The following is a 25,300-nucleotide window of genomic DNA, read 5'->3' as shown; positions in this document are numbered from 1 at the left end:
TAACCATTAGCTAATTCCTTTAGCAAAATTAAGCAGTTCAGCATTTGAAATGAGAAGCTCAAATCCTGAGCTTTAAAAAAATCATGGCAATTGGATCATCTTTTCCTTTATGAACCTTTATGCCAGTAAGGTGCCTCTAATTATTGTTTGCAGTTTCCCTCTTTTCTCTCCCCTCCCCAAGTACAATCCCTCCCTGTCCAAACCCATAGCTTCACAGTTGTGAAATAGACTGGTGAAGATAAGAAGGGCTTCTTCACTGTTGTCCTTCAGAAAGAAGTATAAGGTAGGAGGATTCGGTTTCATTTTCCCGGCCATGTCGGACGCTCCTCTCCGCAGGTCCGGGAGGAAGCGCCCGAGCAGCCTGACTGGACGGTTGACCTGCGAGGGTTAACCCCCAGGACTCCCAGTGAGGGGGTCAGGGTCCGGAGCACGCCAGGAAGAGCCCCCTGAAGTCGATGCAGGGGGTAAATTGCCCGTTTGCTCCTACAGAGGCCGGCAGACTTGCGCAGCACATCGCGTGCTGCCGGGCCATGGAGAATGGCAAAAAGCAGATTTAAGGTGAAAACCTGTAAGTAGCGAATCCCTTCTGTCATTTCAAGCGTATGCGAAGGATTGGTGGGAGTTGAAGCTAAGAAAGTTTGGATATCTTCCCCTTCATTGAGTCTCGGAACTTAGTTGGCGGATTCCCCCCCCCCCCCTAAGATGACGACAAAAATGCAGAGCCCTGCTATGGGCAATGTTTTGGCTGCCTTGCAGGGGAAAGGATAGTCTCTTGAAGAGCTGGTTAAGTGGTCGGTCGTCGAAGCCATAAAGCCCTTTGTTGATAAGCTGAATGAAATCGGTCAAAGGGTTGGCTCAGTTGAGAGCGAAGTGAAAACCATTAAGGAAGCAGCCTCGGGGGCAGAGCAGTCTACTCGGGAAAACGCAGAACTCATGAAGGCAACAAAGAAGTAAAGCTTTTGGAGAATCAACTGATAGGGCTACAAGTGGATCGTGCTCAGACGGTATTGCGTCTCCAGAATGTGAAGGAGGAGGAAAGCGAAAATTTAAAGGACTTGGTGTCAGAACTTTTGACGACATCTGCGAAGGCAACTAAAGAAGAGTTAAAAAGCGACATTTTGGAAGTCCGTCAGACATCTTCAAAATATGCAACGAAGCGTCAGCTGCCTCGCGAGATTATTATCGACTTTTCATCTAAGAAGACTTGGGACACCATCTTATATAATTCGTACAATGTGGATTTGGACTTTTGGGGTAACAAGGTTAAGATACTGAAGGACGTTCCATTTTTAGCTCGGAAAAGAAGATTCAAATACAAAAGGTTTGCAGCTCTTCTGAGGAAGCGTGAAATAAAATACAAATGGTTATTTCCGGAAGGTATCTGGTTTAGTTATAAAGACCAAGCCTATAAGATAACGTCGGAAGCACAGCTAAGGGACTTTGTGTCTAACTATCAAGAGTTCCAACAAGAAGAGGACTTAGAAGCTGAAGGGGGGGGAGGAGGGAGCGAGCACAGCTACTGTAGCTGTTCAGAGAGAGCTGCGACCGAGACGCAGGGCGGGGGGAAGAAGACCTGATCCTGATTGTAGTTTGTATTTTATAAGATCTACCGATCTAATAGCATATTATAAAGTTTTAACTTTAAACAATTGTAGTATGAAGGGAAAGCAATACCTGTAGATGTAGTGTGTGTTTTTATATGTTGTTTTTTCCCTTTCCCCCTGTTCCCATTTTTCCCTTTTTGTAGTGTTAGTAATTAAAAAATAAAAAAATTATTGAAAGAAAGAAAGAAAGAAAGAAAGAAAGAAAGAAAGAAAGAAAGAAAGAAAGAAAGAAAGAAGTATAAGTTAGGGATGACCTGCAGGGCTTTTCAATAGTGGTTTTGGATAGGCTGCTAGAGAATTAGAATTTGTGGTATAGGTTATAGTCTTTGAGCGGGTGGATTAAATAATAAATTACTGTTGAGATTTTTTGTTCATGGTTTGCTTGGTATGGATATTATCAGGTAAGTATCCTGTGAGCTTCCTTGAGCCATTCAGAGGGAAAGGCAGGATGCAAATAAGGATTGTTTAGTTGTTGTGGATTTTCCAGGCTGTATCGCCCAAGACCACGGCGATACAGCCTGGAAAATCCACAATAACCATCGTTCTCCGGCCTTCGACAATGTAAGGAATGTTTACTTTATTCACAAATGGTCTAGAGTAGAAACTGTTTAGAAAGTTAAAGCTAGCACTTGATATTCTTGTGGGCACTTTTACTTGGGGCTGTGACTGAAACTTTGATCATGGCAATCTGAAAGATTCTACGTATAAACTTTGAAAAACATAACTGTAATAATAGAGACTCCTGATTTTTGTTGTGAAGTCACTTAATGGTTTATGTTTTCTCAATGTGTGTAGTTTGCAGGCAGCTCTGCGAGCTGATCCGAAGGATTCCAACTGCTGGGAATCTCTAGGAGAGGCATATCTGAGCAGAGGGGGCTACACAACAGCACTAAAGTCTTTCAGAAAAGCCAGAGAACTGAATTCCAAGTCTATATACAGTGTTTATAAGGCTGCAGCAATTGAGCAGATTCTAGGAAAATATAAAGACGCTATCATGGAGTATCAGCATATCCTGAAGAAATCAAAAGATTATGTCCCTGCTCTGAAAGGTATTTACATATTTTCATGGTAGTGAAATACATACTATATTTGCCATTGTAGAATTATATCCCGATTAACATCATTCCATGCTTAAATTCTAATCATTCTCCCCTTGAAACTACTTCTAATTGTAGCAAAATGTATTCATTTTTATAGGCAATTGGCAATCAGATGAATGGCTAGCTTATTTTTGAGACTTGGAAGAGGAACATTGTATTTAAATGTCCTGTGATTCAGCTGTGCATTAACTTCCTACAGTCCCTAAATATGGGGTTGAGATAAATAAATTGATTTAAAAATTATTTTATGCATTCTAGCTAAATGGTGAAAAGCTGAATCCTAAGATGACGATCTGCTTGCCTACCAAATCCTTCCCCCTTTGTGTGTGTAACTTGTGGCCCTGTATTCCCCTGTTGCCAACATCCCCTTTCCCATGTGTGGGAAATCTGTGTGGACTCATTGTTTGCAGAGGTCTGTATATCTGCAAGGCTTTGTCTTCTGCTTTGACTTGGGATAAAAATAAAGAACCCCCTTCCTCAAATTCTTTACTAAATTCATTTGTTTGGAGATAACTTGAATGTGTTATATGATGTTACATCTACTAATATTACCATATTTTTCTCATTTACATCCACAAATGCACGTGCGTGTGTGCGTGTGTGTAGAAATGTGTGTGGAAAGACAAATGGAAATGTCTTTCCTGCAGAATGAAATGGATTTCTTTTAATTAATTTGCCACTTGAGAGGCAATACATAAGGAGCTGGATCTGAAGAAATATAAATGGAAGGAAAAGAGTTGCTATCACTGTTCCATGAACACATATGCAAGCACTTGCACAGAGTGCTATTCTGTAGTTCTAATGCTGCTGCATCTGCAAGAGGTTGAACAGTCTCTTGTGCAAGTGGAAGGTTTGGGTTTAGCTTTGATTTTTGTCACTGTTCTAGTCCAGAATGTAAAGCAGGTCTTCAGTGAATGCACAATGCCTTCTACACATGGAAGGGCACTTTGGGATCCAACCTTTTACAGCCTTGGCACACACTAACAGGTTATTTTCTGTTCAGGTCTGGGAGAATGCTATCTCATGTTGGCAAAGAGTGCTCTTGCTGACTATCTAGATGGCAAAGCTCTGGACTACATAGAACAATCTCTTTATTTTTTAGCACGGTTAGTATTCATATATATACTTCACATTGCCAATGTAAGATTTGTTAATTTTTTAATTCATCACTTTCCAATTTTAATAGGCTTTTGAAAACCATTAATAAAAATCCTGTAGAACAAATAATGCATTTATTTCTGTAAATTATATGTACAAGTTGTATACTATTCACTTCAGTAATGGAAAAGCAATAGGTACCCATGTATGATCAGTTGCCTGAGTCACTGATGCTAAAAAGAACACTAAATCTTGTGTACATGTTGGAACACTTGTGGATTTGTTTATCAGAAATGTGGGCTGCAATCCATAAAGAACTAAGATCTCAGGTCACATTGAAACAAATGTTGTTTGGCTACTAGTGAAAGCCTGTTGAAGAATATAGGTGCTTTCATCCATGCATAGTATTTTGGTTGCATTTATGCATCTAAAGAGAGATCTATTAATTGTTAATTGGAAGATTCCAGATTTATTATTTTCCTGGAAAAGGTGTTACATAAAAATCCTTTAAGTGGTCTCTGTTTATATGAAATTTTGCTTTTATTTTGTAGAGCAGCAAAGCATCGTCCTGAAGTATCTTGCCTTTGGAAACTGCTTGGAGATGCGTGCAGTAGTGTGTGTGTAATTTCTCCATCCAAAGTGAATGTGAAAGTTTTAGGATTCCTTATTGGTCAAACTGGTGACAAACATGCACTAAAGAAAAGTGATCTGCTCAATCTGGGTGGAAGGTATCCTACACGTTGATCAACACACTTTTGCAGATTTGTCTAGTTGCCTTCTCTGGATCATTTTTACTAGTACAAGCAGGAGTGGTATCATCTGAAAACTTGGAAAGAATGCGAGTATAATAAACTATGTTTGGGGAACTTGCAGTTTTTCACATGGAAGAGATCTCCCAAAATGCACCTTCCCCTTAGGAAGTACATAGAAATACAACACCATGTCCTTGTACTTTGGAGAGATATCAGTGCCTTTAAACATTAGCAACCATTAGTTCAGGCTCCACTCTGAAATTCATTCTAATTCCTATGCCTAGCAACTGACCCATTTCACTTTGAGGAAAGGGGCAAAGGCTGCTATGCCTAGCAGACCTTGGAAGAATATTTGGTGAAAAATTAATGTAAACTTAAAGTTACGTGCATCAGCCAGTATAATTACATCTTGAAACGTAACTGTGATAGTGCAAGACTTCAATAAGCAGGAAGCAGAGTTCCAAGACATATAAAGGGAAGAAGCAGGTGCCAACGGAGAGAAAGGTAAGGTAAGACCAGCTAGAAAGGGAAGGGGGAGTTAGCACTTATCCTCCTAGCCAGTTTGGTGTAGTAGCTAAGAGTGACAGGACTTGAATCTGGAGAACCGGGTTTGAATCTCCCCTCCTCTTCTTGAAGCCAGCTGGGTGACCTTGGTTCAAATCACAGCTTCTTGGAGCTCTCTCAGTCCCACCCACCTCACAGGGTGAATGACATGAGGATAATAATAATACATTTTTAAACTGCTCTGAGTGGGTGTTAAGTTGTCCTGAGGGATGGTATATAAATCAAATGTTGTTGTTACTATCTCAATGGCTATAATTCCCTGTTTTATCAGTGCTTGTTTGGACTTCGTGGTTTTTACAGTACCTGAGTAACAGAGTCTTCCCAAATCATACTGAGATCCATTGTATGCTCAAATCTCTTGCTACTTGCACTCCCACTTTTATGTGCCCTCAGTTGTTTAAGTCTTTTGTCTTCAGAAACAGAAGGCTATAAAAAGAGCAGCCTTTTGAAATCCTGCTCAGATTAATGTATTCACTGTCTTACCTATCCATATTGCTATATAAATTACATGCTTTGTACTATCATCTTACGTTAGGTGTTACGGCAGAGGAGTGAAACTGATGTCCTCACCAAATATGTGGTGTGATCTTGGGATAAATTACTACCATCAGGCCCAACACCTTAAATCAATAAGCAGCAACAAGAATGAGATCAGTGAACTATTAGAAAAATCTGTACAGGTGACTTTTTAAAAGTTCTTCATCAGTCTCTCTCGCTGTCTTTTTAAACAAATAATTGCATTGTTACGGTCAAATAAAAATATGACACTTGTAACCCATTCGTGAAAATGTATGAAATGTTATAGCAATATGATATAGAAACAGAGCAAGTAAAAATTGATGATAAACTGGATGCAAAACTTTGGAGAAAATATGTGTATGAGACAGTGGGAAAACACATGGACTAAAGAAATTAAATTTACAGACTATCAAATGTTAAGGGAGAATTGGTATAAAATGTTCTTCAGATGGTATATTATTCCTGAAGACATTGCAAATACTAATAAAGCTTATAATGGAAAGTGCTGGAAATGTCAGAATACAGATGCAACATTTTCTATGTGTGGTGGACATGTAAGAAAGCAAGAAAATATTGGCTAGAAGCATATGAAGAAATGCAAGATATATTAAAAATTAAGTTTTTGATGAATCCCAAAAATATTTTATTAAATATTTTTCCAAGTAATATAAAAAAACATAGTGAATTATTTAAGTACCTGGTGACAGCCGCAAGAGTAATGTTTGAAGCAAAATGGAAGGCAGAAATATGTCCAGATCTGAAGGAATGGAAGAATAAATTACATGACTATGCAACAATGGCAAAACTAACATCTTATATACACAATTGTTGAATCTCAGAATTTCAAGAAAAATTTTGACTATATAGCTGAAAATTAAGAATAATTAAGAATAAATTTAAATTTAAACAGAAAGCGTTATGGGGGAGAAAAGAGATGTTTGTAATAAAATTATTATTGGATATGAAGATAGACAGAAAAGATAGAATAAAAATATTTAAATAAAAATTAAGAACATATATAAGCAAGTTCTATATAGATAATATGATTTGATCGATAACTGTATGATTTAAATGATAGTTGTTTCTCTTGTATGGTTTCTTTGTCTGATTTAGATGGCAATGTTTATGTAATGTTGTGGACAATGGCTGTAGATGTATGATTCAGATGATTGTAGCTCATGTTTTATGTTTGCGAGTTTATTAACTAAAATAAAAATGTATATAATACTAAAAAAAGAATGTAACACTTGTAGAATGACAGTACTGCACACTCTTTCTTTTCCAGTGTCTTAAAAAAGCTGTGAGACTAGAAAGTAAAAACCATCTTTACTGGAATGCCTTGGGTGTGGTGGCCTCTTGCAAAGGTATATTTCAGAGTCAACCTTTTGACTGTTGTCCCTCTGTTTCAGTGTTCAGCTTGTTGCGGATGATGTTTCACTTCGATCTCTCTCTTTCAGGTGTTGCCAACTATGCTCTTGCACAGCATTCGTTCATTAAATCTATTCAAGCTGAACAAATTGTAAGTGATCTTAATAGGTCCATCTGTTTCAGATGAGACTTGAGGAATATTTCATTTATATTTGTAACTTTTCTTTTGTCTAGAATGTTGTTGCCTGGACCAATTTGGGAGTCTTGTATTTAACAAGTGGCAATGTAGAGGTAAACGAGATTTTCTGTGCTATTTTTTCAAAACAGTAATCTGAGCTGAACAGCTATAGACCAGTGTCAAATGTTGTATCCTTGGACAAGGACTTTGAGCATTTAAGTGTGACTTGGGGATGCTCTTGGATCCTTTGCTGCATCAGTAGTGTCAGATTGAAGCAGTTGCCAGCATTCTTTAGCCGCATCCTTTCCTAGAAAGACTGATCTAGTTACTAGCATATCTTAGTAACATTCCAGTATAAATTATTGTAACATGCTGTACATGAGGCTGCCTTTGAAGAGTGTTTGGAAAGTGAAAATGGTTTCAAAATGTAGCATCTTGCAGCATGGAGTATATAACTCCAATATTGTTCTATCTGAATTGGCTATTTGTTTGGTTTTGGGCCCAATTTAAAGTGCCTGATGTTGACCAATAAAGTGGGGCTGAGGTATCTTAAGGACTAGGGGTGTGCAACAAAAAAAGATTCAGGTTTTCCACTTTGGAATTTCCAATCCGGGAAAAAGAGTAGGAAATCGCTTATTGACCCACTTCAGTATGTTCCGTAAAGATTTGGAGCACATTGCTTTCAAGCAGCAAGAAAAGTGTTGTGTTCAACTTCCCACCCAGCCATTCATTTCAACCGATGGGAGGGGGACGAGGGAATTCCCTCGTCCCCCTCCCATCGAGTGAAGTAAATGACAGGGTGCTTTACGTTTCAAACCCCATGCCACTTGCTTCAGCGGAACCTCCTCCCCTGCCAATCAGCTGAAGCAAGCAGTGTAGGGTTTGAAAGCACCCTGTTCTGTGCCACTTGCAAGCAGCACGGAAAGGGGCTCTTTAAGAAAGCCCACGCTGCTTACTTCAGCTGATGGGTGGCCCTGCCTGTCAGTTGAAGCAAGTGGCCTGGGGTTTGAAAGCACCCCTTTTCCTGCTGCTTGCAAGTGGCACAAAAAGGGTAGCTTTCAAAATCCCCCCCCTCCCCACACACACACTTTTCCCCCCCATGGGAGGGGGAGGAGGAAACCAGAAAAGTGTTGTGGACTGCTCCCGCTTGACCCAAAGCTTTCAGAAGTGATCCGAATGCTGGGCCTGATTCAGGAATCCTGAATCTTTCCTAATTGGGCCCAATTTGGGTTTTTTTTCCAAATCGGAATCCCGAATCACACACTCCTATTAAGGACCATTTACTTCCATATGTACTAAAATCTCAAATTGACAACGTGTGACCCTGCTAGGTCTCTTTTAGCAATTTGAAGTGTGGTGAATTGTAATGTGTGATGAGGTCTTCTGGCAGTAGCACTGTTTTTGAGTAATATCTGCCCATCTTCTTCATTGGTTATTTTTTGTAGGGAGTGAAGGCTTGATTTTTAACAAAGTTTGCATTGTTCCTAACTTGGTTATTACATTCCTCCTGTGGCTTAATATAGATTAAAAGCAGTAGAGTGCAAAGGTTTAATTTGTTGATTGTCAGTTTAACTGACAATTTTATTTTTCATACTGTTGGTGTATAGATTGTGAAAAAGGAGGGGAAGTGTATTTGAAGAGGGTACTGCATTAAAGGCTTGAACCAAAATGGAGAGAGAGAATGAGTTGAAGTGTCAAAAAGGATTGTCTAAAAGAAAAGGAGCTAACAGATACATTATATTATTCATTGTAACAATCTATATAGCTAAACAAATGGTGAAGGTAAAAATGCAGATAGTCTTCAGTGTTTAGAAATTTCAGTCTGCTCTCTTAATTTCCCAGGCATGCAAATCTAGAAAATTGACTAGAGAAAAGCAGTTCTCCTGTTAATTGTTGTTGCTTTTCCTTTTTGGAGAAGAGTATTTGAGGACTCTTAATTTTCATTATATTATATGGCACCTAAAAAAATAGTTTCCTTAACCAGACTATGTGTAAGGATAACAAGCAACTTCACTACAGGAGTAAAAAGTTCTTTTTACAGTTTGCCTGCAGAGAAAAGGAAACGAAAAAACCAGATCATCATATGGTTATGTTGAAAGAACTGTGAAACTCTCCAGCGTTGTTTCTTCAGCGACAATTTATTGACAGTTATTGGGACATTGGCCAATTGTGAACACTGGTATTAGGCGTTGGTTAAATTTTTGTCAGAGAGCTTTGAAATATTATTAAGAGCTTTGATATTGATTGGGATTGTCTTGCACTTTGCACTTTCACTGGTATATTAAATTTATACTTTATATACAGTGGTCTCTTAGGACTGTGTCTTTGTACGGGGTCCTCCGTGTAAAATTGGACCATGAGAAGGACCAGTTATTTTAGTCTTGCTTAATTATTTAGTCACTTCTGTAGCCACCATAATTGGTTTTGTGTTTATCTTACATACTCTCGCAGCAAGCACATGAAGCCTTCAAAGTAGCCCAGTCCCTTGAACCCTCTTATCTGACATGTTGGATCGGGCAGGTAAGGTCTAAACTAACCTCTTTCACATTTGTATTTGCATACCTTTAGGATTGGACAACACCTGACTAACATTAAATTCCTATCATAATTAATTGCTATTGTACAAATTATTTTGTACAACTATCCTAAGTAGAATGCTTAGGATTGTTGTCCTAAGTAGAATGATACTCTTGTAAGCCCATTGACTTCAGCTCTGTTTAGGTTGGTGGTTGTAAAGTACATAAGCACAGGATTGCTTAACAACTTGGCTTCAAATATTCAGCCATTCACTTTTTTCTCTGTTTCTTCTCTTTTCCATTCAACTCCAATAAACTCTAGTTTGTTGCTGTCACTAGCAACACTCTTCTCATAGTCATCTCTTTAAATTCTGAATCCTTCAAAATGACTGAATTTAGTGCTGTTTTCATGTCATGGTACACCACTTTCAGAGTATAGGCAGCCTTATTCAGTATTGAGTTATGCTTGTGGTAATGGTATTCAGCTTACATACAATCCAGTACTATCAGTTTAAAAACTGTGGTGTATAAAAGAGTCTTGCAGCACTGAAATTAAAGGGATATTTTATGTCAAGGGTAGAGGAAACCTCTTACTCATCCTCCTGCTAAAAGGAAGTCTTCTTGCCTCATAAGAGCTAAAAGGCCGGCAGGATGCCTTAGGGGCTTCCCACTGTTGTAGTGGTGATTCTGACTCCTTGCCAGCTCTAGGATTGGGCCAGTAGAAGATCTTCTGCATCCAAATTCTGTGTGCTCAGAGTAAGCAGGCTGTAGGGTTGGGTTGTTGACTCTGTGGGTTATCAGTGGGGCTAATTGGGGTTGAAGCTAAGCTTTGACATAGGCTGATTCCGCACACGTTGGATAATGCACTTTCAATCCACTTTATCAATCGTTTGAGGTGGATTTTTTGTTCCGCACACAAAAAAATCCGTTTCAAATGATCTATAAAGAGGATTGGAAGTGCATTATCCAACATGTGTGGAATCACTCATTTTGAACTTAACAACTGAGAGTATCTAAGTAGCTTATAATGTAAAGTAACTAGGCAATGGCCAAGTGCCAGTCTCATCAAATCAAGGAAATTTGTTTTTATTCTTTGCTTTTTTAACAGGCTCTTATTGCAGAAACAGTAGGCAGCTATGAAACTATGGACCTCTTCAGGCACACCACTGAACTCAGCATGCATGTAAGTGCTCATCTCAGTTGTTGAGTTGCAAGCTGGATACTGGCCCCAAAATCCCATGTTCTTAGCATCATCTTATTAGGCAAATTATATCAGTCTCCTAAAATATGACTGCTGTCATGAGTTAGATTAGAGAAGGCAGCTATTTAGATGAAATCCAAATATGAATTAGCCAAAATGCTAGCATTTTAAATGAATAGCAATTGGCCCTACTTCCTTTTTTCAGGCTCCATTGTTATGAACCTTTTGTAGAAATGGAATTTTTTTTTTTAAAAAGTAACAAAAGTGTTGATTCAAGTGTGTTGTAAACACTGTGACCTATATGCTTCTCTAGGAGTTAAAACATTTAAGATTTCCTCATTATGCAGATATTGACTCTGAATTTTTCTTTTCAATAAGACTGAAGGGGCAAAAGGCTATGCCCACTGGGTATGCTCAACTCTGAAAGATAAAACCAATAGAAACACTGAATTGTATAGATACAGTATTCTTCAGATGAACGCTGTTGTCGGAGCACAAATCGCTATGACCAAATACACAGGTAACTTTATTTTACCAGTTACAGCTATTCAGTCTGTTTCATGTTACTTTTAATAACTGTTCTGTATGTTATGTTTTCATTCTTGTGGAAATATGGAAGAGTTTAATTTTTCAGGATTATAGAAATTCATAACAATATGAATTATGTGTAAAGATGGGTTTTCTTCCCCTACTAACACTAGACTGTAAAATTGATCAGTTGCATTTTCAGAACAGATGCACAATACTGTTTCAGTTTTCAGTATCACTAGATGTAGAGATGTCTGCTGTCTTTGGAGACTTTAAAAAGAGTTAGACAAATTCATGGAGGATTGGTCTGTCAGTGGCTGTTAGTGAACCTTCCCTGTTTAGAAGCAGCATGCCTCCACATGCTAAGGACAGACAGTAGGGGAGAGTGCTGCTTTCATGCCTGCCTTATAAGTATTCTAGACTTATATGCTATTTGGAAACAAGATGCTAGGTTAGGTAGACCTGTGGTCTCATTCAGGGTTTCCTGTTCTTGCAGTCTGAAATAACTTATGGTACACTTATGAAAAAGGCTGACCATTGTTAAGCCCAAAATATCAGTGGTAATCTGGAGTATACTGGTGTTGGGGAGACATTCACTGCAAGGTTGAAAGGCCTGCTCTTGAAATATATTCATGATTCAGTTGACAACAAACAGTGTCTTTTAACAGCATTTCTTGTGGTTACTTTTTATGCTTCACAGTAATCAGAGATACAGGAATAACTACATCTGATACAAAAAATATGACCAGTGTCTGTAAATGGTAACCCAGGATACACTTGTAGAGCTATAATTCAGCTTGCTTTACCTAATAGTTTTTTCCTCTGCTTTATGTGTGGTGTGTTCTCTTGCAGAAAGAATCCAAAATGATGCGTGTGCCTTCACAATGCTTGGTTATTTAAATGAATATCTCCAGCTGAAAAAACAGGCAGCAGATGCATACCAAAGGTAAACTATGTTAAACAGTTTGCAAAGAAATGTAATCCTATTCTAAATATTTATCTAGCTGTATCCATTAGTACAGCATCCTCACTGCAAGCAATCTAGATTAGTTTAAAAGTCTCTTGTTTGGCTTAATCTGGTACAGAACAAACTGCTGAAATGATCGGCACATGTGTTCTGAGATCAAGCATGGTCCCCTTAAGAATTGGCCATGCACATCCTCCTCGTTGAATTCAGGGTAGTAAGGTATGCTCTGAAGATTGTTTTGTCTAGTGGAAGGCAAGAATGTTCAGATATGCACAGACAATATGATGAGAGAAAGTTCCTTGGCAATCATAATAGCCCCTTAATGGCTGAGGCAAGCCTGGTTTGCCACTTCATTCCAAATGGCGCAGGGCAGGGATTCGGTTTCGTTTTCCCGGCCATGTCGGACGTTCCTCTCCGCAGGTCCGGGGGGAACTGTCTGAGCAGGCTGACTGGGCGGTTGACCCGCGAGGGTTAACCTCCAGGACTCCCAGTGAGGGAGCCTGGATCCGGGGCGCCGCGGGAAGAACCCTCTGGAAGTAATGCAGGGGGTAAATTGCCCGCTTGCTCCAACGGAGGCCGGCAGACTTGCCCAGCACCGCGTGTGCTGCCGGGCCATGGAGAACGGCAATAAGCAGATTTAAGGTGAAAGCCTGTAAGTAAGCGAATCCCTTCTGATTCTTAAGCGTGTGCGAAGGATTGGTGGGAGCTGAAGCTAAGAAGGCGCGGATTTCTTCCCCCTTTACCGAGTTTCAGAACTCAGTTGGCGTTCCCCCCCCCCCAAGATGGCGATGAAAAAGCAGAGCCCAGCAATGAGTAAATCGGTGATGGCGACGCTACAGGGGAAGGGGGAAACTTTGGAAGAGTTGGTGAGACGAGCAGTTTTCGATGCTGTGCAGCCCTTTGTAGCGAAACTGAATGAAATGGGGCAAAAGGTTGATTCAGTGGAGAGCGAGGTGAAAGCCATTAAAGAAACAGCGACCGGAGCAGAGCAGTCGGCGCACGAGAACGCAGTACTCATGAAAGCAACAAGTAAGGAAGTGAAGCTTTTGGAGAATCAATTAATAGGATTGCAAGTGGACCGTGCCCAAACGGTACTGCGTCTTCAGAATGTAAAAGAGGAGGAAAATGAAAATTTAAAAGATGTGGTGTCTGGACTTTTGGCGACATTCGCAGAGGCAACTAAAGAAGAGTTAAAAAGCGACATCTTGGAGGTCCGGCGGACGTCTTCAAAGTATGTAATGAAGCGGCAGCTGCCTCGCGAGATTATTATTGACTTTTCATCTAGGAAGACTCGGGACACCATCTTATATAATTCGTACAATGTGGACTTGGATTATTTGGGCAACAAGGTTAAAATTTTGAAGGATGTTCCATTTTTGGCTCGTAAAAGAAGATTCAAGTATAAAGGACTTGCGGCTTTCTTGAGGAAATGTGATGTGAAATATAAATGGTTGTTTCCAGAAGGCGTTTTGTTTAGTTATAAGGATCAAACTTATAAGATTACGTCAGAAGCCCAGCTGACAGACTTTTTGTTCAATCATCAGGAGTTCCATCAAGACGAACGTCCAAAGTCTGAAGGGGAAGGTGGGGGGGAGGAGAGAGCGGGCACAGCTGCTCCAGCTGCGCAGAGAGAATTGAGACCGAGATGCAAGGGGGGGGGGGAGAAGATCTGATCCTGAATATGGCTTGTACTGTATAAGATCTACTAATCTGATCGCATGTTACAAAGTTAACTTTTAAGAAAAATTGCAGCATGAAGGGAATACAAGAGACGTAGTGTAGTGTTTATTGTTTGTATGTTGCTCTTCCCTCTTTCCCAGCCCCCCTCCCCTTTTTCCCCCTTTTTCTTTCCCTTGTATTTTTGTAGTTTTTTGTAGTTTTCTATGTTAGATATTAAAAAATAAAAATTTTCAAAAAAAAAAACCCAAATGGCGCAGGGCAGAATCTACCATTTCCCCCTGACACCACACCTGCTACAGGACGTGGTTCTCCTCCACAACCTGTGCACTCTGAAACTAACAGCCTGGTTCATATCCCCCCTGGGTTGAATTTCACCTCCCCAGTCCAGAAGGTCCTGTTGGAAGCTAGGAAACTATTCACCAGGAAATGATAACTAGCCAAATGGAAAAGACTTTTTTTAGGGATGTAGGCAACGACTTGCGCCTCATTACTTTCTGTTTTGCACTATTTGGTCCAGCTAAAGGATCAAGATTTGGTTAGTTTCTCCATTAAAGTCCACCTAGTAGCCATTTTGCCCTACCGTGACAATATAAATGGGAAATCTCTCTTTGGCCAGCCAGTCCTTTCTCAGAGGTTTAGCAAACCTATATCCTCCAGCATCTGGGCCAATTCCCCAGTGGAGTCTCTTTTACTACTACTACAACAACCACAACCACAACCACCCATCACCACTCACCGCCATAACTGATTTATATACCACCCTTCCTGACAACTTATTGCCCACTCAGAGCGTTAAGTGTGTTGTTATTATCCTCATGACAATCACTCTGTGAGGTTTGTGGGGCTGAGAGAGCGAGAAGCTGTGACTGACCCAAGGTCACCCAGCTGGCTTCAAGTGGAGGAGTGGGGAATCAAACCTGGTTCTCCAGATGAGAGTCCTGCCACTCTTAACATCTACACCAAACATGATCCTCCTTTCATTAAGATGTTTATAGATAAGGTGGTCCTCCGTCCAAGCCTCCCCTTTCTGTCAAAGGTCGTCTCCACTTTTCACTTACCAGTCCCCAGCAGCAAATGCCAAGTCACAGCTCTGAAGTCTCAAACATGAAATGCTTCATTCAGAGATAGTGGGGAAATGAGCTGTTATTTTTTATGTTACCCTTTTCAGAGCAGTTCTGTTGCTGAAGAATTCTGAAGATAAGGACAAGTACAATACAGCAATGAGAAATTATGGTAGATCACTGTGGTAAGTGTACTTATTTTTAGATGAGTGTCATTTTGATCTTTATTTTAAATGTAATAAAGTATATCACTTTTTTAAAGTGCCTTTTTGCAAACTTTTCCATTAAATTTGCAACATGAGTGATCAGTTGGCATTAATTTAATTATTGCAATTTTCTGCATTTTTCTACTATATAAGTAGACAATGGATTGTCTCGCTTAAAAATTACAAATAGCTACTTGCTTTAAGGGACTGCTACACTGTTTCATCTGCACTATAAATGTTTAAAATCTATTATAGAATTAAGAGCAAAGATTTTTTAAAAAAACGATTTGAGGCACGCCTTAATTTTCCTCCCCAGTACCATAACACAAGCTAGTTTTGCAAATTAAGTTGCAAAAGCAATTTGCCAGGTGTAGGATGCACTCAAATCTGCCCCAAAGAGTAGTAAGCAGAAGCTCTCAGAACACCTGAGTGATATATATGAAACACTAGATACAGCATTTCCATAGAATACAAGGAACGTAATTGTAGAAGAATTTAGCTTTAATATACCTGTGTATTGGCCTAACTCTCTGTAACAGACACAAGAAAGAGGCCCTTTATCTTCATCTCTCTAACCTTGCATTTCGGCCTGGGTTGGCTGTAAAACCAAAAGTGCATTCTAGAGATACAAAACAACTTGCCCATCCTGCCTGGTCTCTGCCAAGTCACAAGAGATACATTCAAACCTTGATAACAGAGTACTAGCTCTAGCTAAACTGTCTTCATTGCCTTCTTGGGAAAGATGAATAGCCAAGCACATGCTACATATTGGGGTACTTGTTTATGCTGATGGTAACAGATTGAAGACTAACAATGAATTCTTGTAGCGTTAAGGGATGGGAACAGGCAAACTGAAGGCCTTGGGGATGACGCACAACTACCGGATAGTTACTTTATTGATACTATGAGTGCCAGAAAGGGACTGTTTGTTCTTTGAAATGATAAACAACTTTTGCAAGTGTTAATTGAGTAAGGGGACAACCTCTAATTAAGCCAAACCAATGGAATGATGTTAGGTCATATGTACACGTAACTAACTCAACCAATAACTTATTGAATGTATAATTTCTGCTAATGAACCAAAGGTGATAAAAGTTCCTGTAATGGCTTCGAAACCCCAAAGAGCACTTGGGTTCTCAGGGGCCTTGCACTCTCTACCCACTCTCTTTCATCTATTCAAATAAACCAGTAAGTTTACCCTTGTCCCTGGACTCTGCTGTCTGCTTCTTTTCTGAGTCTGGCCTAGAAGCAGTTCAGGACACACGTTTGCGTGTAACACAGGTGTTATCTGGATGAGTGAAGAAGAGTATGAAAAGAATCCTGGTCTGTTACTCTATCAGTTACAGTTTTGCCGGGCGGAGGGAGGCTTAGCCTACATGCAAAATTTAAATTGTTGAATAGTGGCAATGACTCGGATGTGAATGTGAGTTTATAGGTAACTTTATTTTTAACCTTAGTTCATTGTGTATTGTAACATCAGCATGTGATTTTTAAATCTCATAGATAGATGATTGATACATTTAAATCATTACACTTAAATGTTAAAATCTAGAGCAATCCCTAAATTAGCCTGCCCAAACAGCACAAGTTTTTAAAATTCTTAAATGATATCTCAAAGTAACTGAAAAACAGAACTCTAACATAATCCTGGGAAATTTAGAATTGGACTGATTAGCCAACTTTTATAACATTTCTGGAGGTAAGTTGCATATGATGAATAAAATCATGCTTTTACGGCAATACTTTTTATTCAAATGTTGTATTGAGTCATAGTAAAAACAGCAGGCACAGCACACAGCTTATTGAAAACAATGGCAAAGTTAGCATTTATTTTTATGGAGCTGAGTTTCACCTAACTATTGGAAAGATGTGTTGAAAAATTAGGAACTTACTCTTTGGTTTGAAATGTACACGGTTGGTATTTAGACATTTTTGTTGGATTTTGTTCTTTTCTTCTTGAAAGTGTTCTAGGTCATTTTGATGAAGCCATCCAGGCTTATTTGTCAACTCTTCTCACAGAATTTGATGATATTGTAGGAATCGCCCAAGCATACTTCAAGAAAGGCCATTTCCAAGAAAGTCAGAAAGGTAAGTGTTTCAGAAGACTATGTATGAATTTACAGCCACAACAGCCAGATTTCCTTTCCAAACTTTCTCGAAGAACAGTAATTATGGACTGACTTCAGCAAAGCTTCATGCAGAATAAGAAAATGGGGAAATATGAGGAAGAGTTGATAATTTGTTTTGTTTTAAATTTCTGTTTCATGCACATGTGCTGCAGCTCAGTTCTGTGCCCATTTATTCACGGGGGTTCACAAATTTGCAAAACCAGAAAAGTAATCTTTGGCCAGGAGTGTTGTCTGATTTCTCCTTCTTTTGAATTTTCTAACCTTTTTTACCAGCTTATGAAAGAGCACTCTCTGTTTCTGACTGTGAGCAAGATAAAGCATGTATCTTAACAGCTCTTGCAATAATGGAATGCAAACAGAATCAGGTGGATGCTGCAAAGACTCTCTTGTTTAAGTGGTATGTAATAGATCTGTTTATCTAAGGCAGTTGTTAAATTACTTTGAATAATATTTAACTATTTGCAGCTGGGTGCATATTCATCTGAAAAGTTTTTAAATTTTTAAAAAATACTCTGTAAACTGCTATGCCATGCAGATGTTTGATTTTCTGAGAGGGTCTGTTGCACTGTTAATGCATTAGTCTGGAAGATCTACATGTATTTTCACAGCAGGTTAGGTCTATTTGCTCTTGGGCTTTGGTGTTTAACGTTTATGCATTTGTGTTGGGGAATCCATTAATTCCTGTGATCTCTCATTTTACCGTCTTCATTCTATCCTATATTTAGGGGTGTGCGCTTTGGGTATCCGATTCAGGTAAAATACCCAAATTGGGCTCAATTTGGAAAACTTCAGTATTTCCAAATCGGGGCCAGCATGCTGGCCCTGATTCAGGGCATGCTGGCCCTGATTCGGAAATCCCGAATCAAAGCTTTCTGAAGCATTTGTAATGCTTCAGGGAACTTTGGGGGCCCGGGGATTAAGTTTAAAGGGCCCTTTGGCAAGCGGCAGGACTCTCTAAACTTCAGCTGGCAGGTGGGGGGAATTCCCCCCGCCTCCCAGCTGAAGTTTAAAGGGCCCGGCCACTTGCAAGCTGCAGAAAAGCGCCCTTTAAACTTTCCCTAGCCTTAACCCCTCCCCCCCCACTTACCTGGCACCATGCTGGATGAGGCGGCGCTCCCACCTCCCCGCTGGACTCTGGCGGTGGCGGCCCTCTGTGCCGGCCAGCTGGCCGTGGCGGCGGCTGTGGCAGGAAAGGCCTGCTTAGGTGGCCGCGCCGGCAGGCAGCCGTGGCACCTGCACAGAATGCCTTCCCTGCTGACCAGCTAGCCAGCGTGGCGTCAGCTCCAGCCTTCTGCCTGGCCAGGTAAGTGGGGTTGGGGATGGGGTTTTAAGGGTGGAGTGGGAGTTTAAGGGTGGGGGTGGCCCCCCTCCCCCATCACTTCAGTATGCTCCGAATCTTTACGGAACACACTGAAGCGACTTAGAAACCTGAATCCGAAGTGGCATGCCACATTGGATTTCAGGTTTTTCTGAAGCTTTTTCCTGCTTCAGGTAAACCCGAAGCAGGAAACCTGAATATTTTTTGGGTGCACACCCCTATTCTTTTAATTTTTGTTCCTATTTTTTAAAGTTCTAGTTGCTTTAAAAATTGTTCCAGCATTTTCCAGGATAAACATTTGTTTACCCTATTGCATGGGTACCCATGTAGTTCATCTTTGTTCTTCTGTGCAGTTCTACATTGGTACTGCGCATGTGCAGGTCTGCTGACAGAGAAAAACTTCTTATTTTCTTTCGAGCTCTGTTAGGAGCCGCTTCTCCCTGGTCATGTAGCTAACTGTTTTCCTCGCCTAAAACAGGCACGTGACCTATAGGAGGAGCGACCCTCCCCCCATCCCTCAGTTCTCTCTTAGCTGTCGCGAAGAGAGCACTTCTGAGCTTGTTCAAATTTTGACTTTGATTTAACCTACCAATTCTAAACCTTATGGTTAACGTACTGGCCAAGTGCTGTAATAATAAATTACTTACTTACCAATTCTAAACCTGGCACATTGGACCGCATTCTCGAGCTGAATCAGTTGAGCACAGTTTCAGTGAGTCACCTCACAATGGCCCTCTTCAAACAATGCGTACCCAGTGTGGTACTAAAATGACGAGATCTGATCAGCATGATCTCTGTCCCCTGTGTCTCGGTAGGAGGCATAAAGTTGGTTCCGGTGTCTTCTGCCAACATTTCACCCATTCAGAAATGAAAGAGCCCAGAGACTTAAGGCCATGTTATGGGAGAGAGTCTTCTCTAGAGCTGATTCTGTGTCAGGGAAGAAATCAGTTTCCAAGGTTCATTCAGCTGTTTCAGATACAAAAGCTGACAGGCCCTCGACCACTCTGGATCGATCCTAGGGATGGGCTCTGTGACTTCCATCGTTGACTCCAAGATTGGATCCGATGGCCTTAAAAGCCCTGGTTCCACGTATCTCTGCAGAACCGAGGTCTTCCTCGGAACCCCCTGTGAAATGGTCAGAAAAGGCGAAGCATTTGTCCAAGGCCAGCCAGAACCGAGACCATTGGAGTCGATCAAGGGAACACCACTCCAAGGATGAGGTGATCCTAGTTCCTCTCAGGACTCCCCCCCCTCATCTCCATTCACCTGGCCGTTTTTTGTCAGAGGGCAAACTCCAAGAGCTGGAACTGACCTCACTGGTCACCAACTCTGGTGTCTGGACAACAGAACATGAATTCGAGTCTGCGCCCTTTGTTAAACCAGCTCTGGTGAGTGAAACGTCGAGTCGGATCTGAGGTACAACTCCCAGGGCTAGATTTCCAGCTCCAAGTCAGCAAAGTGAGCATGGATTCGAGCAGAGACATCCTTCGGAACCGAGACGAATGATTCAACAGGAACATCATATGGCTTCCTGTATTCCCCCTCCATACCATTGCCATTGGGCTGGAGGCCCACAGGATTTTAATGCTCTAGTACCAAGGTCATCTGTGTCATCTGGAAGAGTCTGGCTTCCTCCTCCATCTGCCGCCCAACTGCAGCATGAGTACAGTTCCAACAAAGAGGATGTTGACTATCATCTGGAACCTTCTGGCAACAGATGGCATCTGAGCCATCACCGGATGAGAATGTGGCACCATCCTCTGGGTCACCATACAAGGACCTGCGCTTATATGCCAAGCAAATGGCCAGAATGGCGCAGGCACTAGATCTAGACATGTCTTCCTCTGCTCCTAAGACTTTGGACAAGCTATTGGGCAGACTGTACAGCGATACCCCAGCTTTGGTTGGATTTACTATTGTTGAGGGCCTTGACGAGGTTATCTTGAAGACCTCGGAGAAACCAGTAGAATTACCAGCAACGTCTAAGAGAGCAGAGACTATGTACAAAGTGAAGCACGATACATGGCCCTCCCTTTTCAGACATCCAGCACCTTCCTCTCTGGTTATGGAAGAGTTCCAGAAGCAGTCTCATTCTGCACTACCTGATAAGGATGGCAAGAAGCTGGATGCCTATGAAAGATGTCAGTTTTCCATCTCAGCCCTCAGCTTGAGAATTGGTAATCACCAAGTTATCATGAGTGGTTACCAATTATACCTATGGGAGAAGATTTCAGACTGTGTCACCAATCTCCTGGAGGATAAGAAGGCAATGTTCAACCTGCTCCAAACTGAGGCGATAAAGAGTATCCAAACAGCAGATGAATGCTGGCCGTCATGCTATTGAAACGTCAGCCAAGGGGATGGCTGGTTCCATACTAATTAGATGGCATGCCTGGCTAAGGTCCACCACCCTACCACTAGAGACCAGAACCAGGGTTGAGAAGATGCCCTTTGAGGGCCCAACATTATTTGCAGCTGCCACTGACAACACTCTTTCTCAAAAGAAGAAAAATCATGAGACAGCAAAATCCCTTGGCATCGTTCAGGAGCAGTGTGCCTTCAAGCCCAGGTACTTCCCTCAACATCAGTACAGCTACCAGTGCTATGACAGGCCATATAGACAATATCAGCAGCCACAGAACCAGTTCCACCTGTCATATCATCCGTCTCAGCAGACCAGAAGAAGAAGGCAGTACAAGCAGAAACCCACGCAACCTGCATCTCAGCGGAAGGACAATTAGGGTCTGCAAAAGCAGTGCTGACGTGTTGTTGCCACACCTAAATCAAGCCCATGTTTCACTGAGAGACTGTCAGCCTACTATTCTCAGTGGGAGTCAATAACATCTAACTCTTGGGTCTTAGCCATTATTGAACATGGCTATGGGTTGGAGTTTGTGGTGACACCTGATTGTACTCTGCCATCCTTGGCTATGAACAATACTTTGCCTGAGCTCGAGGCTGGAATTAAATCTCTGTTAGAAAAAGGGGCTATTCAGGAGATTCATGATGGTAAGAGCATCTCTAGGGTTTTTTCAAGGTTTTTTCTTCTTCCCAAAAAGGATGGTGGTTTATGACCCATTCTAGATCTCAGGGGACTAAATTGATTTCTCAAGGTGTCTAAGTTCAAAATGGTCACCCATTCTGCTATACTCCTCTTGTTGAAGAGGGGTGACTGATTTCCTGTATTAGACCTCAAAGATGCATATTTTCATGTGGCGATCGGGAGGGACCACAGAAAGTACCTCTGTTTTAAATATCTCATCTTAGAGCACAAGGTTGTTCTGTTTTTCCATACTTAGACGATTGGCTAATCTCTGCTCCATCGAGAAAGAAATTGGTCCAAGATATCATGCTACTGGTGAACACATGCTTGTGCCTAGGGCTGGTCATCAATTTTGCCAAATCTAAACTGTCTAGAACAGTGACTTACATTGGCACTATTTTAGATGCCACGGGCATTGCTGAATAATTCTAACATATTAAACAACATAGAACTACCCACTAGGATGATAATTAAAGCAACAGATAATAAATAGAAGCACTTAGTAGTAAAGTCTATGGTCTCTGTCTCTTTCTTGATGGATCTGAGACCAATTCCATACAGTACAGCCCTCCTATCTGAGTAAAAAAGACCTCTTGAATAATTCAATTTTGTAATGTTTGAGGAAAGTCAGGAGAGTGGGAGATTTCCTGACTTCTTCAGATAGGCTGTTCCATAAGGTGTACTGACTAGTAGTAGATAAAATAAAAGGAGTTGTTAGAGGGTCCTAGAAAATTTTCAGTATTGTAATGTTACTACTCTAGTGCCCTCATCCGTCAAGTATAGCTCTCATTTTAGTGTATGATGGGAGCTACTATTCATCTTCATGGGGGTTTTTTTGGTAGTTCCCCATTGGGGATGAAATATGTGTAGGCCATGAAGTGGTGGTTTGGAGAAGCATAACGGTCCCAGAAGCATAATAATTCTTTGGCTGGTAGAATTGCTGCATATTGTAAATCCTCTGCCAAATAAACAACAGATACTTTGAATTATTCTTTTAAGACAATTGAGCACTGAATAATCATTTATTTGTGTTGCACTTACAGCTCTATATTACAGGAATCTAATATGGAAAGTCTGCAAGCTCTGTGCACTTTAGGGCTGATAAAGCAGGATGCTACCCTGGCAACAGCAGCACTTAAAGAATTACTAAAGCACAGAGAAAGGAAAGATAATGTTTATGAGAAGTGCCTTCTTACATCTGCTGTCTATGCATTGCAAGGCAGAAGCTTAGCAGTCCAGAGACAAGTTTCTAAAGCTGTTCACAGGTATATAATCTGAGTTTTTAAAATGAATGGTGTTTGATACATTTGTATATTATGTTTCCTAAAAGTAAGTCACGGTGGTGATTTGGCATTACAAGAGCTGTGTAGGGTTGGTTAGGCTGAGGGATGGCCTAAAGCCATCCCATGAACTGTATTGCTGAGTTGAACTGAGACTTGGATCTTTGCACAGCTCTTGGTATAGACTGTGTTTAAAAGTTAAGCTTTTTTTTCCTGGATGTGTACAGATATCACTGCTTAGTAAAAGTAGCCAGGCTTTTTCAGTCTAGAAGACAGGGTCAAGTGAACATTTCCTACTTAATATGAATGGCTGAATGAACCTCAGAGACACCAGATACCTGTGGTATGAATTAAGTACTTTGCCAACAGATCTTTCTAAAGTACTCCTAGGTAAGCTGTCCTTCTCCCCAACACACTGCCAAGGCTGTGAAAAAAATCTAAAACTTCACAGTAATTAGGTACTTCAGATACAGGTGTCTGAAGAAGTGAGCTGTGACTCATAAAAGCTCATACCCTTCCACAAATTTGTTAGTCTTATAGGAGCAACTAGACTCTTTCTCTTTTCTATTCCTCAGTAATGGTTGATTAAAAAAACAAAAAGGATGGGAACAGATGAAAGCTTCACAATGTGATGGGAAAGCCCAGCATGAAATTCAGAATGTGCTATAGATCCCTTTTTTAAAAATCTGAATATGGAGTCTCTAAAAGCCTGCTTACTATTATATGATGTTTTGGTTGTTCTTAATAAAAAGATACTATCTTCCACAGTTTCTGAGATTTAAACTATCCAATTGTACAGTAAATGGTTATAGGACCTGTTCTTGCAGCTGACTGTGCCCTCAGTACTTAACTCATTAGTATGAAAAAATGTTCTGTTCTATTTTAAAAGAACTGTCAAGGCAAGTTAGAAGGTGCTAGCCTAGAAGCTTAAAGAACAGGTCAGATACTTTCAATCCATGTGAGAGCTCTATGACTATAGGAAATGTTTCCTTCACTACAACTATGTTCTCTCTCCTAGCAACCCAGATGATCCTGGCCTCTGGTCCCTTCTGTCTCGACTGGTACCTCAATATACACCAAAAATTGCAAAGGTGAATGTACAAAAAGTAAAATGTAATATATGCATTTATTTATGTTTAAACTATTTACCATAGGACATATTACTGAAATGAGTTTTCCAGAATCTGTTACTGTTAGCATTATGCCTACTGTTAGCATTATGCCTATCAGTGTTTGTTGTGACAAGTACCCTTCAACACAGTCTGCTTGTTGAATGGATATAAATGTTATCCCTTCACTTTCCACAAAGTAAATGTCATAAAACATAATATATACAAATAATTGGCCTGAATCCATGTATTGGCCTGTCTCTGTATGAAACAGCTAAACAGTTACTTGGGAGTTAGCAAGGGCAGCCTAGGATCTCTACTAGTTTTAGAGATTGGCTGTCTCATAAAGCTTCCCTAATCTCTGCCATTTTCCCTGCTTCAAGACTATCAAAGTGCTACCTAGTCTAGAGCACTCTCACAAATCCTAGAAAACTTCAGTAATTGAGGCCACACATTCCCTAGAAATGGACCCTTTGCTGGGAATGGCAAGTTTGGTAATTCAGGCTAAGTGTGAGACTGAAGAATTAAAGCTTCTGTTACATATTGAAAATAAGAGTTTTCCGTGTCGCTGACCGTGTCTACAAACCGATCACCACTGTTCTGCAAACAGTGCTTGGGGGTGAGCTGATTATGTCATCATAATCAGGTTGACAACACTCTCTTGATCCTGACGTTCAGCTAGGAAGCATATGTTACAATGATGAGCTGTCACTGCTGCAGCAAACCCACTTGGGAGAATTCACTGCCTGTGTTTGCATCTCCAGTAGTAACTCGTACTGAGACTTTCTATTAAATCCCTCTGTGGAGCAATGATTTGTAAATTGCCTTTTTGACAAAGATACAGAGTGGGCAAACAGAACAAATGGCATGTTAAGAATTCACTGTTTTAGAAAGACAAAATATTTAAATGTACAAACGTTAGTGTTTCCACATCCATTGATCCACAAGATAGATACTGATATTTCCCACTTGCCATACATCGCCATGTTGTGAGTACGTATAAAAAGCCATGCTGGTTCTCAGTCTATCTACTCCAGCATCTTGTTTCACACGGTGGCCAACCAGATATCCCCAGAAAG

General features: G+C 40.6%; 1 protein-coding gene across 1 annotated transcript in view; it reads left to right on the top strand.

The window, feature by feature from the left end:
• The window catches only part of SKIC3 (SKI3 subunit of superkiller complex), a 99,145-nt gene that overhangs the window by 35,186 nt on the left and 38,659 nt on the right, over positions 1–25,300 (top strand). Inside the window, exons 17-32 of the mRNA XM_054986874.1 lie at positions 2,400–2,653; positions 3,708–3,810; positions 4,354–4,530; positions 5,654–5,798; positions 6,923–7,001; positions 7,095–7,156; positions 7,240–7,296; positions 9,635–9,703; positions 10,808–10,882; positions 11,279–11,420; positions 12,281–12,374; positions 15,244–15,321; positions 17,306–17,430; positions 17,745–17,868; positions 22,876–23,097; positions 24,131–24,203. Of these exons, the coding sequence (XP_054842849.1) occupies positions 2,400–2,653; positions 3,708–3,810; positions 4,354–4,530; positions 5,654–5,798; positions 6,923–7,001; positions 7,095–7,156; positions 7,240–7,296; positions 9,635–9,703; positions 10,808–10,882; positions 11,279–11,420; positions 12,281–12,374; positions 15,244–15,321; positions 17,306–17,430; positions 17,745–17,868; positions 22,876–23,097; positions 24,131–24,203 (1,879 nt within the window). The remainder of the gene's footprint in view (positions 1–2,399; positions 2,654–3,707; positions 3,811–4,353; positions 4,531–5,653; positions 5,799–6,922; positions 7,002–7,094; positions 7,157–7,239; positions 7,297–9,634; positions 9,704–10,807; positions 10,883–11,278; positions 11,421–12,280; positions 12,375–15,243; positions 15,322–17,305; positions 17,431–17,744; positions 17,869–22,875; positions 23,098–24,130; positions 24,204–25,300) is intronic.

This window comes from Eublepharis macularius, chromosome 8 (genome assembly GCF_028583425.1).
Source record: "Eublepharis macularius isolate TG4126 chromosome 8, MPM_Emac_v1.0, whole genome shotgun sequence".
Taxonomy (NCBI): domain Eukaryota; kingdom Metazoa; phylum Chordata; class Lepidosauria; order Squamata; family Eublepharidae; genus Eublepharis; species Eublepharis macularius.
This window is presented reverse-complemented; position numbering and strand designations above follow the sequence as displayed.